This window comes from Anolis carolinensis, chromosome 1, assembly GCF_035594765.1.
Source record: "Anolis carolinensis isolate JA03-04 chromosome 1, rAnoCar3.1.pri, whole genome shotgun sequence".
Lineage (NCBI taxonomy): Eukaryota > Metazoa > Chordata > Lepidosauria > Squamata > Dactyloidae > Anolis > Anolis carolinensis.
Genome location: NC_085841.1, coordinates 185,940,015 through 185,957,318, shown reverse-complemented (window position 1 = coordinate 185,957,318; position 17,304 = coordinate 185,940,015). Strand labels below are relative to the sequence as shown.

The window sequence follows — 17,304 nt, the reverse complement described above, 5'->3', positions numbered from 1 at the left end:
TCTCCATTCTGCAATGGAAAGGAAAAAAAGATATGTGAGCATAAATAATTAGTATTTCTACTATAAAATATTAAGACTTCCTATTTTAAAACCCCTCTACTAATATACCGCATTCCACACTGTCATGGATTACAGTAAATTCAGATTTAATCACATGTTCAAAGTACAGCTGTGTACAATGGTACTTTCAGAAATTTAAAATACAAATAAAATTATTGGAGAATTCTGGTTTCTTTTTATAAAAACAACCCTTTACTTAGCAATATAGTATTATCCATGACGTCATCCTCAGAATCAGATTCAAAGATTCATATATGCTTAGAAAAAGTAATATATATTTTGTCTATTCTTGCATTCCATTTCCTCATATACAGTAGTCTACCTTCTCACACACACCTCTTTGTCAACCTGCATTAAAACCAGCTTCTTTGTGACATTCTGAAAAAAATGCATGCATTTTAAATCAGTCCTAAATGATGCATACATTTATATATCACCAGCTTTTCATTTAATATGTGCATAAGTAGGGAAAGAAAATCATTTTCCTACTTGCATATATCAAAAAAGAAAAAGCAATGTGTTAATTTTTACAGGTAACACTACAGAATGCTGTTTATAACACTAAAGTCTTTTTATAAGTAAGCATTGTTAAGCATTTATTTTGTCTGCTAGTAGTCATAAATGTTGCACACCTAATTATTTATTTAATCAATCAATCTGTCTTTATTACGGTCCATGACCAGCACAAAGTGGGGCAGAAACGCCTTGGGAAGGGGAAACACAGTTCCCTAGTGAAGCAGTTATAAAAAAAGATTAGAAAACAGTTTGAAATCACAGTTTAAAAACACTAATGTAGGTTAATGTAGCTACACACTTATTTAAAAATAAGTCCCTAGCTTCTATATTCATTTAATTGACCACCTATTTGTGAACAATCTGTATAACAGTTTATTTAGTCCAAACAGACTGCTGAAATTCCTTGTTTTCTTTGTTAAGTACTATTACTAAGTTTAGTACTGCTAAGGCAATTTCAGAGTTACAGGCTCCTTGGCTTTTGTTGCTTAAATTAAAATGAGGATTGTATCCCCACCTAGCTATTACCCAAATGGAAAATATGCAATAATTTTAAATACTGAAAATGAAGCTCTTGTTTTTCCTGCAAACCATGGGGAAAACAGTAATTACCAGTAACAAATCTATAATTCATTCTTCCCCAGCAAACAGCAACTCTGAATTATAAGTTTTGTTCACATGACACATTCACAGTCATCTGCCAACTTCACTATGGTTCAGATATCTTTCCTAATCTTACCCATTTTACCTACCTACCTTATATTGTACAGTGTAAGAGCAAGTTGCAATACATCAAAATCATTTTAAACAATTACACAAAAGCTATTTGGAGGAAAGGTCTCTATTGGCATTGCTGGCTAAATGTCATCCAAGATTGTGTACTCATTTGCAGACAAGACTTCCTTAACTTTCTGCAATCCTCAATGAAAGTCTCCAGGGTTATGGGATGAGAGAATAATGATAGCAGCTCCTGTGCCACATCACATTTTCAGCAAAGTCTGATCAGAAATAAAATTATCTACAGGTGGCGAAGTGCGTTAAAGCACTGAGCTGCTGAACTTGCAGATCGAAAGGTCCCAGGTTCAAATCCCAGGAGCGGCTTGAGCGCCCGCTGTTTGCTCCAGCTCCTGCCAACCTAGCAGTTCGAAAACATGCAAATGTGAGTAGATCAATAGGTACCGCTCCGGCGGGAAGGTAACGGCGCTCCATGCAGTCATGCCAACCACATAACCTTGGTGGTGTCTACGGACAACGCCGGCTCTTCGGCTTAGAAATGGAGATGAGCACCAACCCCCAGAGTCAGACATGACTGGACTTAACGTCAGGGGAAAACATTTACCGGTCAAAAACCACTTTCTTTTCAAATGATTAAAAACAAAAAAAAACATCCTGCAATTCTACCAATTCCCAACAAGTGCAGTAACACAGAAAAACAGATCTTACTCATCCCTTGTCTCTGCTATAAAAGGAAAACCTTCTGTTGAGCATGAACCATAAAGGGTACCATGGTGAAGCCGTGGTGCATGCACCGATCTGATGGATTACAAAAGTTCTCTGAACACACCAGGAGATTGAATATCTATTTCCTATAACTGGTCTTTCAACAACACAATGGAATACAGTGTATCATCTCTCATTTTGCCATTTTAAATGTTCTGTCCTTCCCTTAATCTTCATCTTTTTATATTACCAGAATTTCTCACTGCGTATATGACTGGGGGAAAACAAAGGCATCTCAGTAAATACAGCTAAACTCCAATTTTAGGAATGGAAAATGAATTAAAATTATATTTAGCTACAAAACAGGGATACATTCTAAGGTTTGAGATTGTGTGTGTGATCAGTATAATAGCCCAGTTTAATCTCCAATATAAAACAAGCTACAGGATTATTTTGCCTTCCCTTTCTCCTATTTCAACAACCCAGAAACCCCAGATTTACAAACCCAAGTTCTACAATTCTCTGAGTTTTGAATGATATGTGGGAAAATATAATGCAAAGATAACAAAAATGCAGATAGGTATCAAGAGACAGATGTAGCTTCATGATAGCCACTTGAAGCATGGTCATTCAGTTTTTAGCCACATCCTACTTCTCTCTTAGTGAGCATGGAAGGCAAGTCACAATTATGTCAATATTTGAAGTATACCTCCTCCAATCCAACACCATGCCATTATTCTTGCAATTTTTTCACTTGTTCTCTAATTGCTGTTGAATTGTATCACAATGCAACATGCTAATGAAACTACAAACCAAGTACTAACATCATCTTTAACTATATCATCTCTACTTGTGAGACAAAAAACTGGGGTGAGAAAGATGCTATCTAAAATATATACACATAAGTACAAAGCTTTCCTTCAGATATCTACTCAAATACTAAAGTATTTTCAGTCCACAATATATTTTTCTCAAAGGAGACTGTTTTTCTGCCAAAACACAGTAAAAGCATCAACTCATCTAGCCACAAAGTCAGGTCTAAGTGCCGTTCCACACAGCCATATAACCCAGAATATCAAGGCAGATAACCCACAATATCTGCTTTCAACTGGGTTATCTAAAGCCCCTTCCACACAGCTGTATAAAATCCACATTGAATTGGATTATATGGCAGTGTGCACTGAGATAACACAGTTCAAATGAGATAATGTGGGTTATCTGCTTTGATATTCTGGGTTATATGGCTGTATGGAAGAGTCCCGAGTCCACACTGATACAAATCAGTTCAATGTGTATTTTATACAGCTGTGTGGAAGGGGTCTAAGATAGCCAAACAAGAGTAGGAGGCTTGAACCTCAAGTGTAGTTTGACTTCATCTCCCAATCAGACCACAAAAAGGCACTGTTTGGTACTTTGGGAATCTGAATTACTTGCTAACTGGTAATTTGATCAGGAGCACAATGGAAGAGAGGAAAAGCCCACTCTTTATGGCACTCGCCTCTTGGCAAATAAGATACAGGTTGAACACCCCTTAAACCAAATTCCAAAATCTGAATAATACAAAATTATCCACATGAGTGAGTGAGATAGGAACACCTGCACTTTGTCCATTCAGTATGTACAATCTTTATTTTGTGCATAAAATTATGTAAATATTATACATATGATTACCTTCAGGGTTGTGTGTACAAAGTACATATGAAACATAGATGAATGTCGTGTTCTGTCATGGGTCCCATCTCAATGATATCTCATGATGTGTGTTATGCAAATACAGGTATTCTGGGGGAGGGGTCCACAATGCCTTTGGTCCCAAGCATTTCACATAAGGGAGACTCAGATAATCCAGTTCAAAACAGATATCGTGGGATTTTCTGCTTTGATATTTTGGATTATATGGCTGTGTGGATGGGCCCCAAGTTAGCTGAGTCCACACTGCCGTATATTCCAGTTCAAAGCAGATAATGTGGGATTTTTTTCAGCTGTATAGAAGGGGCCTCAACCAGTATAGATATATTAATCCAAGCTAATTTCCGGTCCCGGATCTTCACAGTCAAATATACGATTCTATGTACAATCACATCCAAATGCAGGCACATTGAAAGCCTCTGGGCGAAACCAGAACAGGAAGGATTGCCCTTTGTCACGCCATAAGCCCCAATGCGCAAGAATGGGGCACCTCAATAGTATTCACCCACTTCAACCCGTGCATCAGGCCGCCCCAAAGAAGCTGCGACCTGACGGCCCTTCCACTGCCATATAACCCATAATATCAAGGCAGAAAATCCAACAGTATCTGCTTGGAACTGAATTATCTGAGTCCACACTACCATCTATCCCAGTTCAAAGCAGAAAACGTGGGATTTTATCTAGCTGTGTGGAAGCGGCCTGAGACATACATTGAATTGTAAAGAAAGGGGAGGGGGTCGGTTCTGGACATTAAAGCGTGCGCATCCCCCAGACAAACACCTCAGCCAGGCCTCAAGAGTGCGCCAAATGGTTTTGAGGGAAGGGAAGGAGGCACTGATGTATATAGCGAGGATAGAGATGACACTCACGCACGCGCGCACACACACCTTCGTTTCCCTTCACGCTGGCTCTTGAGGAGGAGGGGGGGGGTAAATGGGGAAAGGGTTTTAACGGGCGGAGGAGCCCTCCCTCGCTCGAGGCAGCGGCCCGTACCTGGATGTAGTTGCTCTCGCAATACTCGGCGACCCGCTCGAGGTTGGTATAGCTGTCGAAGAGGGCCCGGCGCCCTCCCGGGATCTCCTCCTCCAGCAGCATCTGCAGCTCCGCCATCTTCACATCCTCGCGCTCTCGCGCGCGCCCCCACTCGGCCCCGCCCCTTTTCTCTCTCCCTCGCGCTCGGCTCTTCTCCCGCCCCCCTTCCGCGCGCGCGCCCTTCCTCCCTCCCCCTGCCGCCTTGGCGACCAACTGCAGCCGCCTTCTTCGCCTCGCGCTCCCTCCTCGCGCTGCTCTCCTCCCTCCCAAGCGTCGCTGTGACTTCCTCCTCCCCCGCCCTCTCTCTGTCTCTTTCTCCCTGAGAGGAACAGTCTGCGGCGCGAAAGACCAACAGCGACGGCCGGCACTGCGCATGCGCTGAAGCCCTGCGCGCTTTCTCTGCTACACTGAGGTGAGGAGGAACCAAGGAAGAGGAAGGTTTCCTCATCTTACTCCCTCACTCTCCTTGCTTCTCAGGATGCTTTTGGTGTCCACACACAGGCCTGTGGACGGAATATTGCGTTCCTCGCACAGCTGAGGCAGAAAGAACATTTGTGGCGCCCCTTAGATGGTCGTTTTAACATACGTTACACTATGCTGGGACATTTGTGCTTCTCTTCACAAGACCTTTGACCAAGAAGAGGCATTAACCCATTCCAGTCTTCCAAACCAGAACTCCCCCCCCCCTCGTCCTCAGTCCAGCAGGAAATCTTTGGCAGCATCACCATTGGGAGGAGGGCTGGAGAAAGACTTTTTGCATCGTATCTACAGTCAGTTGTTTGTTTGTTTTTAAATAGGTAATCTGTTACAGTGAGTTTGTCGAGCTCTATGGCCATGTTCCAGTAGCATTCTCCCCTGATGTTTCCCCTGCATTTATGGGAAGCATCCTCAGAAGTCTGTTGGAAGTGAGGCAAATGATGTGTGTGTGTATATATCTGTGGAATATATCATGCAACTGTGGGCAAGTCAGACCACACCTGGAATACTGGGCACCAAATCTGGGCACCACAATTGAAGGGAAATGTTGACAAGCTGGAATGTGTCCAGAGGAAGGCAACTAACATGATCAAGAGTCTGGAGAACAAGCCCTATGAGGAGCAGCTTAAACATGCTTTTGGGCATGTTTAGCCTGCAGAAAAGAAGGCTGAGACGAGGCATGATGGCCATGTATAAATACATGAGGAGAAGTCATAGAGAGGAGGGAGCAAGCTTGTTTTCTGCTTCCCTGGAGACTAGGATGCGGAACAACGGCTTTAAACTACAGGAAAGGAGATTCCACCTGAACATTAGGAGGAACTTCCTCACTGTGAGAGCTGTTCAGCAGTGGAACTCTCTGCCTCGGAGTTTGATGGCGGCTCCTCTGGAGGCTTTTAAGCAGAGGCTGGATGGCCATCTGTCAGGGTACTTTGAATGCAATTTCCTGCTTCTTGGCAGGGGGTTGGACAGGATGGCCCACAATGTCTCTTCCAACTACAGTAGAGTCTCACTTATCCAAGCTAAACGGGCCGGCAGAAGCTTGGATAAGCGAGTATCTTGGATAATAAGGAAGGATTAAGGAAAAACTTATTAAACATCAAATTAGGTTATGATTTTACAAATTAAGCACCAAAACATGTTATACAACAAATTTGACAGAAAAAGTAGTTCAGTACGCAGTAATGTTATGTTGTAATTACTGTATTTATGAATTTAGCACCAAAATATCACGATATATTGAAAACATTGACTACAAGAATGGCTTGGATAATCCAGAAACTTGGATAAGCGAGGCTTGGATAAGTGAGACTCTACTGTATATGATTCTATGATTCTAAGTCTTCATAGGGACCACCAAAGGCATCATTGCCCAGACATGAATCAAAGAACACAAAAGTCAGCCATAGCAGAGCACTTGATGAACCAACCTGGACACAGCATATTATTTAAGAACAAAAATTCTAGACCACTCTGACAACCACCATGTCAGACTACACAGAGAAGCCATTGAAATCCACAAGGTTTTTTTGTGTAATATGTATTTTTGAATAAGTGAAATTTTTCCAATAAAAATATTTATGAAAAAAAAAGAAATCCACAAGCATATGGACAATTTCAACAGAAAAGAGGAAACCATGAAAAAGAACAAAATCTGGCTACCAATATTAAAAAACACCAGAATCAAGGCAGTAAATAATGAACTCCACTCAGAAATGGGACAACTCCAGACAGCAAACAATCAAGTGCCAGTTAACACTTCCCAAACAGAGGATGCCTCCAAGTACAACAGCCAGGCGACCTCTATGAAGACACCCTCACTGATTGATTTTGCAGCTGCAAGGCTACTCAATGCTAATCAAACTTGCTAACTGCAGCATTCACACTTGCTTCAAACAGACAAGGGTTATTTCTACCAACTTGAACAGTCCACAGATATATATATATATATATACACTCCACTTGCCTTACCTCTGACAATGCCAGCCACAGATGCAGGTGAATTGTCAAGAGAATATACTATTGGAACATGGACACACTGCCTGAAAAACTCACAGCAACCCAGTGATTCTGGCCATGAAAGCCTTTTACAACATATTAATCTACAGTAGAGTCTCACTTATCCAACACTCGCTTATCCAACGTTCTGGATTATCCAACGCATTTTTATAGTCAATGTTTTCAATATATTGTGATATTTCCGTGCTAAATTTGTAAATACAGTAATTACTATATAGCATTACTGCGTATTGAACTACTTTTTCTGTCAAATTTGTTGTATAACATGATGTTTTGGTGTTTAATTTGTAAAATCATAACCTAATTTGATGTTTAATAGGCTTTTCCTTAATGCCTCCTTATTATCCAACATATTCACTTATCCAACATTCTGCCGGCCCGTTTACGTTGGATAAGTGAGACTCTACTGTATTTTTATTATTCTAACAAGAAGCACTAAAATCAATTACATTGCAAGGATGAAACATTTGGGTCACTATTAGGAGAAACCTCCTAACTGAGAATAACACTATGTAACACAATTTTTGTTCCTAGGTTATAAATGTCATTTCCTAATTGATTCTATCATAAAAACAGGGGAAAAGTTTATAAAACTGCCAGATCTTAGTTTTCGCGGGACATCCTACAGCATATTTTGCTATTGTTTTTCAATGAATATTTCACAGAGTCTCAACCAATTCAACATAGTTTGTGGCAGCCACAAAAACAAAGTTTCTGGAGTATAACAACAACTTTTGAAGTAAGTGCCACATAAGTAAACCAGAATAACACTTTCAAACCTGGAACAGAACATTTTTCAAACAATGTAATATTATTTGCATATGTAAGAAAAATAGATAACTTGTGGCCTTCAGCTTAATTTCATCCTACCAGCAACCACATTGCAAAAAATATGAGGCAGATGAATCACGTTTTTAACATTTTCACAATTAATACTTCATTATTTATAACATGAAAATAATATCCTGTTTTAATATTATAAATTATTTATTTGTTAATATTTATAACATAATTGTGTTTCCCTTGCTGTTCCTGTTCTTGAATTATGCTGCCAACTGCCTTGGTTGCAGTGCTAGGAGAAAGGCAAGATATAAATCAAATAAATGAAAACCCACCATTATAAATACTACGCGGAATGGGGGAGTATAAGTTCTGTGTCACCTCCTCTAAAAATGGCTCAGTACATTTACCTGAAATCTGGTGGTCTAGAAAGATTGTTTTTGGCTTTGAGGAATGCCTGTGCCAAGTTGAAATGATTTTGAATGGCATTTTCATAGGGGAGTTTAACATTTAATGAGTTATTTATTTATTTATTTACTACATTTATATCCCACCCTTCTCACCCCGAAAGGGACTCAGAGTGGCTTACAAATAATATGTACATACAATAAGTTATATTACCAGCATAGCACAACACCAGCACTACACATCACTATACTGTACTACACCACCACATCGCAACACTGCTAGTAACATTACATGTAATATATAATATATAATTAAAACTACTTAATTGTATTAGCACACTGTATCACATTACAACAATATCATCAACATCATATACACATACAATATATGACATTATTATATATTATTGTATATTATATTGTATATAATATACAATATATATATATGTATATAATATATATAATACTATCAGCATAGCATATTACTGGCCTCCAACTGATGGCACAGGAGACGAGGTGGAACGGTCTTCCTGGCTGCCCCTTCTTTGCTCTGGCCTCAGAGCATCAGTTGGTGATACCTCCAGAGATTTGGCAAGGCATTTTCCTCATAGACTTTGCTGGATCCAGTGTTATGTAGCTGATATTAGCGTTGGACTTTGACTCCAGAGATCAGAATTTGACTCCCCATTCAACCATCGAAACTCAGTGGGGGACCTTGGGCAAGTCACACACTCTCGGTGCCAGAAAACTCCATCATAGAGCCACCTTAAGATTGCCAAAAGACAGAAAGGGACACAATAACATTTTTCATTTGTACTTCGTAATTTCAGAAATGTAGAATTAATGCAGTTTGGCACCACTTTAAATACTATGATTCAGTGCTATGGAACCTTGAGGGTTGTAGGTTTAGAAGATATTTAGCCTCCTCTTCCAAAGAGTATGCACCCCCTTCTACACTGCCATATAACCCAGATTATCAAAACAGATAACCCACATCTGATTGGAACTGGATTATATGAATCTACACTGCCATACAATCCTGTTCAAAACAGATAATCTGGATTTTATATGGCAGTGTAGAAGGAGCCTGTCTCACCAAACTGCAACTCCCATTATGAGCCACAGCAGTTAACGTACTGCCAAATTAATTCTACAGTGTAGATGCACCCCACATCTCCATATGTAATGTGGCCTTCTTTGTATGTTGCTTCCCACTGGCATATTGGAGGGCGGATGGGTTGCCAGTTGCACACATCAGAGAGATTAAGTGCTGGCTCAATTTGCTTACTAAGTTTAAATTCAGTCTTTATATCGTTTTTATCCCCAAAGCATACCTTTAGGAGTATTTCATATAATTTCTACTTTTGCTCTTAATTATAGATAAAGAGTAGCAAACCAGCACTTAGAAAAGTCGGCTGATTCCCATGTGGAAAATTTCATGCATGATGCTGCAATACTATACTCTGTTACCCAGGTCCAAGTCTCATTGAATTTGGTAAGTGCTCTCCTACGTTGACATGTAGAACTCTACTGTAACTCTATTCATTAACATCAGTATGGTGTGAAAGTAGACAAACAGTACACTGGACTAGGTCCAAAATGTGAAAACCTGGTTTACATAAGGAACACTGTAAAATTCCTGTTACAGACACTTAGATAAATACAGTAGCATTCTTGGACACTGATATCTATCTATAAAAACTGAAAATACCACTGTATATTAATATTAACTCATATTATATATTAGCCATTCTAGATTCTAATTTCAAATATTTTGAAAACTTGAAAGTCACAACATCACACTGTTTGGAGTTTGGAGAAGTAAATGTACTTCTTTTCTTCTCTCCAGGGATATATTACAAATTGGTTTCCTCAGCATTATGTATCTTTTCAAATATCTTGATTCACCCTGTGCAGTTCTCAGCAGATGTTGATCATATTCTAGTAAACAATATCTATTACCCTTAAAACATGGAAGATGCTTGTTTAGAAACATAAGAGATCAAATATCTAAAATAGGCATGTTTTATTTCACATGAGCATTAGTAAATTCCATCTCATTTCACCAGATACACGGATTATAGGCTCAGTTCAAAGGGTTGCACAATGGGTTGGTAATAGAAATGGAAGGTAACTGAAATGCACAAATTATGTTTAATCAGTGGTCATATAACAGCTTTTGAGAAGTGAATAAAGGCAGCCAACACTGAAGCAAAGAAATGGGTGGGAGACAGATGGCAGAAAAATTACATGCAGAAAAAATGTGTTGATAATTTAAAAAAAGTTTAATGTGCAGTAGGTGTGCAGGTTGATAAACTTGCATAAATCAGCTAATTAGCTTAGCAAGGTGACAGGCCTTTGCCGAAAAGACACAGGATATAGAATCGAACCTCTTGATTAATTCTTAATGTGCTTTTTCATATTGTCCTGGAAGTTGAAGGGTGACCACTATGAGGTCAGAGAGAAAATGTATTGGGAGGTTTAAATGTTCCCTCATGATTTTTGAATACCATTTTTGATGCCTAATTTCCATCCATTTTTGTCCATGTCACAAAAACTGACCTTCATTAAATGCAATTAAAATCTCATTGGAGTTACATCAAACAGTAACGCAATATCAAATGGGAAGGCAGGAGCTGAGACACCTACATTCATTTTTCATCAGTACACTTACAGTTGTCAGAGCTGTGAATTATTACATCCAAGTGGCACATCTGTGAACATTTCAGTATAGTGACTGAATTAAAGAAAAAAAACATAGTTTTCAAATTTCTTTTTTTTTTCAAACAACTTCATATTCTAAATCAGCCCAACTTGGGGCAAGACATCATCTATATAGCAGCAACATCCCCAACACACACCCCCCCCCCCCGCGTCATGTCTCTTAAACCCGAAAAAAATGCAAAGGGATTTGAAGAAAGAGGCAGCAATGTTATCTATTCATCATGACATTTAATGGCCGTCATGTTTTTCCTAGTTTGAATTAAAATCACTATGCTATTTATAAGCTTTCTGTGAAAATATAATTTCACTAAAAAGGCTAAATGTGCGCAAGCATATATTGCCAGTGATTTAAGATGCACTATGTCTATGTCATCCCAGCACTAGCGATGGCAGAGAGAAAGTTATACTCACCAAAGGAAAAAAGTCAGATGATCTATCGACATGATTCATGGTAATAAAAACAGAATGTCATCAAGAAATAAGAGCTTAATGTGGAAGAACATGCAAATACAAAATGTGGTTTCTAAACTCCTGTAGTGTGGGTTGTGCATGAACAAAATCACTGAGAAGAACCTGTTTGGAAACAGTGTTTGGGTCACTTTGTAGCTGAGCACCACAAGCTCAACAAACCAGGCATTTTCAAACTTCAGCATTTTTTACTAATCAATTTCATGCTACTTTAGGATGACAGCAAGTTGCCTGTTGCTGAGTTGAGCAGAAATCTCTGTTACAGATTCCTCAATCATTGTCACAAAACTCCATGTGGAGGACAGTAAAACCAGTTTATAGTATGGATAAACCATATGTCATGAAGATAAAATATGAGGATGGAAGTCTAGGGTCCCATCAGAAGAAGGGGCAAAAAGTGCTCAACATATCAGGGCTGTTTTATAACATTTTAGAAAGAGGAGGGGAACATGTTTTGCCATCTAAAAAGGGAGCAGCTTCAACACTATTTTTTCAGTGGGTCCCTCCCGATTATTTCATTTGAAATGGATTATATGGCAGTGTAGACTCATATAATCCAGTTCAAATCAGATAATGTGGATTATCTGATTTGATAATCTGAATTATATAGCAGTTTAGAAAGGGCCTTAGATGCTGCATGATTGTGTTAACCATCTTTCCCAGCTTGCTGTGCCAGCAATACACTTTCTAAACACCCAAATAGTTCAATCTGTTACCACAATATGTGAATCACAATGGTTGTCCTGTGGCAGATCTCATTTTGGCTTTCACCGAGGTCTGATTTTCAGATTTTGTTGGCTCCAGAGATTGAGTTCTCCTTCTTTGAAACATTTTTTACAAGCAAAGGCAGTGCTAGGGTTCCAATCAGGGCTGTAGCTGGGGGGGGGGGGGGGTGTAAGAGTTCTACCCCCACCCCGGGAAACCTGGTTTACTCATAAATTTTAATTGGTTAACCAATTTATAATTAACCAGGGTTTTTTTAACCTGGCACATTTCAGGGGGGGTTGAACTTTTAACACCACCCCCCCCCGGGCTACGGCCCTGGTTGGCATCACCTGGTGTAGCAACTCATGGTAGTAACCCATGGACCTCCTCCCATATCAGAACATATTGTAACTAAAATACTAGAAAAATTGACAAAATGAGCAACTATACAAAAGCAGCAACAACAATTTTAACAGTGTACACTTGTAATGCATGCAGATGAAACCAAATGATTCAAAGCATCACTGTAATTCCTAAATAATGACAGCTCTGGCTGAAGTACATGCACATTAGAAGTTCAAAAATTAAATTAGTATAGTTTTAGCTGTGTTGTAAATATATAAATACATGCAGGATGGGCTTGCAAAAATGTTTTTGTGGTTATATCTAAATGATGGTATATTTTTGTATTAAAAATGAATTTCTGCTGACACTCCCAAATTGTACAGGCAGGCACTCATTTTGGTATCTCTCCTTCTGATGGTGTCAGTGTGATTTGTACCCCCCCCCTCCACTCCCTAGTGAAAGTGTTGTTTACAAGAAAACTAGAACACCAAGGGTAAGTGTTCTAACCTAGTCATCTTTCTAGCCCTGACATGCTATTTTTCTATTTACAAAATTTTAGGCATTCAGTTATGTGAGCCCCCATCTGGACTCTGAAGTTTTACAGTCCAGACCAGATTTACTACCTCATCAAAAATTCTGCTTCCCATATTTTCTCAGACATATCCACCTCTCTAAGCTATAATTTAGGCAACCCCAACACCAGCATTTGGAAAAACTTGTTTCCACCCCTGCCTAACCCAGGAGGTGTATGTCATTTCATACATATGGTGGCTTTTTCTAGAGAAATTAATAAAGCAGCAAAATAAACAATTATATTACTCATACATCTATAGGCACAAGGAGCTTAGAGATAAAATATAAACTATATATGGATAAATATATATAAAATATATATATATAATATATATGGATAAAGTTGGAGGATATTGGACGAACGGATTTTAAGCATATGTTTTATGTTTTATATTTTATACTGTATTTAATTGGTTGTAATATATTTTTATATGTTGTTGTTTTTAATGATGTATCGGCATTGAATTGTTGCCAATTGTACGCCGCCCTGAGTCCCTTCGGGTGAGAAGGGCGGGATAGAAATATTGTAAATAAATAAATAAATAAACCACCATAATATCAAAGGAAAGGTGCCTAAGAAATAGATAAGAAGTGGGGAAATATGACCTACCGGGCATTTTTTTTCCACCGCTCATTTAACTCAAACTGGAGTATCTTAGCTGAATTAAGAAAATATAGGCTTATAAATTGTTATTTGCCATGACAGCTGTACAGAATGGTAGTAACCCATTCTGTACATTTAAATAGAGTCTAACTGTTAATGATCATTATCTCTAGTCTTGGTGAAATAATTCTCATAAGCATCTTGCTGGTTACTGACAGAAACAGATGTCTGATCCAGGAGAATTGTGCTTTAAAATGGTGGTGATTAGGTCACCACTTTGCCTTATATGTGTCCTATTTTTTTTCATATCATGAACACAGCTCAGAGCATCGCTTGTTTTGATACCATCCCAGGCCATTTTCAAGATGTTTCTAAAAAAGTAACCATGGAGACAGCACAAAACACAAGAAATGCTGCGTCAATGCATTTGGCTTTTTGGATATCTCTAAATTATCTCACTCTTTAAAAATGAAGAGTTTATAGGCCATATCCCTAGATACTGGATAATCTTCAGTTCATTTCAGGCCCAAGACAACAATCTGAAACAAATGTTTGTAAAGGACAACAGATAGAAGACTTACATTTATCCTTGCTCTGCATGCTTTTTCCTCCAACAAACATTCACATGAAACACTCATATAGTATTTCACTGTCCAACACTACAGGATGCATCTGTGCTCTATAAACTGATAGCTAATCCTATTTATTTTATTCTGAATTCTCACCAAAACCTAATTCATATTTTATAAGGAACATTGTTTTTAGATATGCAGGGGCAATTAAATAATGCATATTGTACAAGGGATACATAGCTTTACATTTAGTAAGGACAACGGTTATCTAGCTTGCTACACATGACTTAATCTTACGAATCAACGCACAGGTGTTTCGCCTCATCCTTTCATCTGCTTGTACAGTACAGACCCTGATCATAGTCTCGTGCAAGTACATCCTACTCAGTTCAGAAGACATTGTTCCTTAATACAGAAAGTGTGTTTTTGAATCACCACCTCTAGAACTGTCTGCATTTTTTTTTCCTTTAAGATATATGCAGCAAAAATAATACGTTCTGTACCGGCCTGTTACCAGGATTTTGATTCGGGGGGGGGGGGGGGGGGGCTGAGTCTGAGTGAGAGAGGATCTACCCTAGCAAACCTTTTGTATCATTATCCCAATACTCCCATGCATATGGGATATATTGAGCATGGTGATCAGATCATGATATGAATAAACATAACAGTTTAAATAATAAATGTAAGGCCTTCTCGTGGACCACCCTGAGAAATTCGGGGGAGGAGGCTGAAGCCCCTCAAGCCCCCCCCCCCCCCCGGCTGCCTACATGCCTGGTTCTGTACCATATCCTTATGTGTGTGTGTGTGTGTATGTGTGCGGTCACCAACACAACTTGATGTGTGGAATCTTCCATATATGGATTTGACTGCAGGACAGTTATTCCCATTAAAAACAAACTCATTGCTGCACAATATTTAAATAATATTGCATCTGGTCCCCATCAATGTCGGAGCACATTTGTTGCAAAGAAAGAGTGTCTAGGCTGCTATTTTAAGCCACATCTAAGAATCTACCTATAGCAAATGCTTCAATATTGCAAGCTGGGCTCATTATAAAGAATTATTCTATTGTTTGAATGGCATATGCCCATAAGCCGCAACAGAAGGTAATCTTCACAGGAAGAAAGGAAGAGAAAGGAGTGACTAGTTCTTCCTTCCTTTTGAAAATAACTGTATAGTAGGGAAACATTTTTTGACATTATGATAGAAAGAGTCTTGGCATACTCACATCAAGATAAACTGCAATGTTTTCACTGTCTTCTCTTCTCAGAACTATTTTCCATTCAGGAAATGTGTGACTTCCTAAGCATCCAAATATTCTGGTTGCTCCTAGGGGTGTTAATGATTTTTGCAGATCTACAATGCAGTTGTTCCTGCTATGTTTTAGGGCAAAGAAATAAATTTCATTTTGTCCACACATGCAGAGAGGTCAAAATGGGATTCTATATATAGTACCTGCCTTGCTAGCCTCAATGTCTCCTCACTCCCATCCTTGATCCTGGCCAAATGGTCATTGTAAGCAGTGGGCACAGGCCTGTAACCAGGATTTTGTTTTGGGAGGGGCTGGGATTTTGGTTGGGGGGGGGCTGAGTCTGAGCGGGAGAGGGTCTACCCTAGCAAACCTTTTGTATCGTTATCCCAAGACCCCCATGCATATGGGATATATTGAGCATGGTGGTCAGATCATGATATGAATAAACATAACAGTTTAAATAATAAATGTAAGGCCTTCTCGTGGACCACCCTGAGAATTTCGGGGGGCTCAAGCCCCCCCCCCCCCCCCGGCTACATGCCTGAATGGGCAGATGTTTTTAAACAGCACTTATAAAAAATCACAAGGATCCTGTGTTGTCAAAGACTTTCATGGCCAGAATTACAGGGTTGTTGTGTGTTTTCCGGGCTGTATGGCCATGAGGGAATACTTCTGGAACACGCAACAATCCCACAAGGATCCTGCTTTACTATTTTGACATTTTCCTGTTCCCCAAATTACATGTAGTATCTTTAACATTTCTTGGCCCAAATGTTTAGTACACTTGCATGTACACCTTGATATGTTTTATTGTCTGAAAGTATCATATACAGGGCTTTCTTTTTCTTTTTTTAAATGACAGATATATATATCTACCTCTGGGTGCAAAAAGATGTTCTCTTTGTAAATGGAAGAATAGGATGAGGATACACAAAATATTGAGCAAATTTCAAAATGGTAAACCTAGAGCAGTGTTTCTCAAACTCTGCTCCTTCAGGTGCTTTGGACTTCAGCTCCCAGAAATCCCAGTCAGTTTACCAGCTGTTGGGATGTGGAAGTTGAAGTCCATAACATCTGGAGGAGCAGAGTTTGAGAAACTCTGACCTAGAGTATTTTGATATTTTGTGATTGCAGTTTTTAAAAAGTGTATGAAGTTTATAAAACCAGTATGTTTGGAGGAGACAGAATCAGAAAGGGGCAATGAACTGCTATATGAAAATAAAGTCTGGCATTTCTGCAAGACCTTCTGCAACACCGGGGTGCAAAGTGCAATGGCAAATCCAAGCACTGAGAAATCCCTTCTCAACTGGGTCCTTCTGTCCCTTGTAAGCTGTGGAGTGTGGGGTAAAAGGAAGGGAAAATATAGAGTGAGGACCAAATATAGCAAGGTCTTCTGAATACTACCAAAAATTAACTAGTATGCACAATGGAGATTCAACTACAACTATCAAGTTTTATGAGCTTAAGAATAAGTGGAGAAAGATATCTCTTCCCTCCCTGCCTGCACCCTTACCTGCGAACAGTATTTTTCTTTACAAGGATCCTAGGAATGATACAAAATTATACGTTAAATTCATTTCTCATTGTAAAATTTATATAGTCCTAGAATAATTTCCCCTGTTGGTAAAAGCCCTTAATTTTCAGCCA

The 17,304-nt window shown here is 39.1% G+C and overlaps 1 protein-coding gene and 2 long non-coding RNA genes across 19 annotated transcripts in view; 1 reads left to right on the top strand and 2 right to left on the bottom strand.

Annotated features, from left to right (window-relative positions):
- The window catches only part of abi2 (abl interactor 2), a 72,264-nt gene extending 67,385 nt beyond the window's left edge, over positions 1-4,879 (bottom strand). For 7 of the 15 annotated variants that reach the window (XM_008114953.3, XM_008114954.3, XM_008114955.3 and 4 more), the window contains exon 1: positions 4,696-4,878. In XM_008114953.3, the coding sequence (XP_008113160.2) occupies positions 4,696-4,812 (117 nt within the window). In that variant the 5' untranslated portion in view covers positions 4,813-4,878. Of the gene's footprint in view, positions 1-4,695 lie in introns of all 15 variants that reach the window. The other 8 variants (XM_008114956.3, XM_062962207.1, XM_003223538.4 and 5 more) reach the window with 2 other exon arrangements.
- A 42-nt stretch (positions 4,880-4,921) lies between these two features.
- The window catches only part of LOC134293730 (uncharacterized), a 28,693-nt gene continuing 16,310 nt past the window's right edge, over positions 4,922-17,304 (top strand). For both annotated transcript variants that reach the window (XR_010000697.1, XR_010000696.1), the window contains exons 1-2: positions 4,922-5,146; positions 9,795-9,909. This is a non-coding gene — a long non-coding RNA (uncharacterized LOC134293730). The remainder of the gene's footprint in view (positions 5,147-9,794; positions 9,910-17,304) is intronic.
- Positions 8,496-17,304, bottom strand: part of LOC134293729 (uncharacterized) — a 55,276-nt gene continuing 46,467 nt past the window's right edge. For both annotated transcript variants that reach the window (XR_010000695.1, XR_010000694.1), the window contains exons 4-5: positions 11,089-11,151; positions 8,496-9,179 (exon numbers count right to left, since the gene is read on the bottom strand). This is a non-coding gene — a long non-coding RNA (uncharacterized LOC134293729). The remainder of the gene's footprint in view (positions 9,180-11,088; positions 11,152-17,304) is intronic.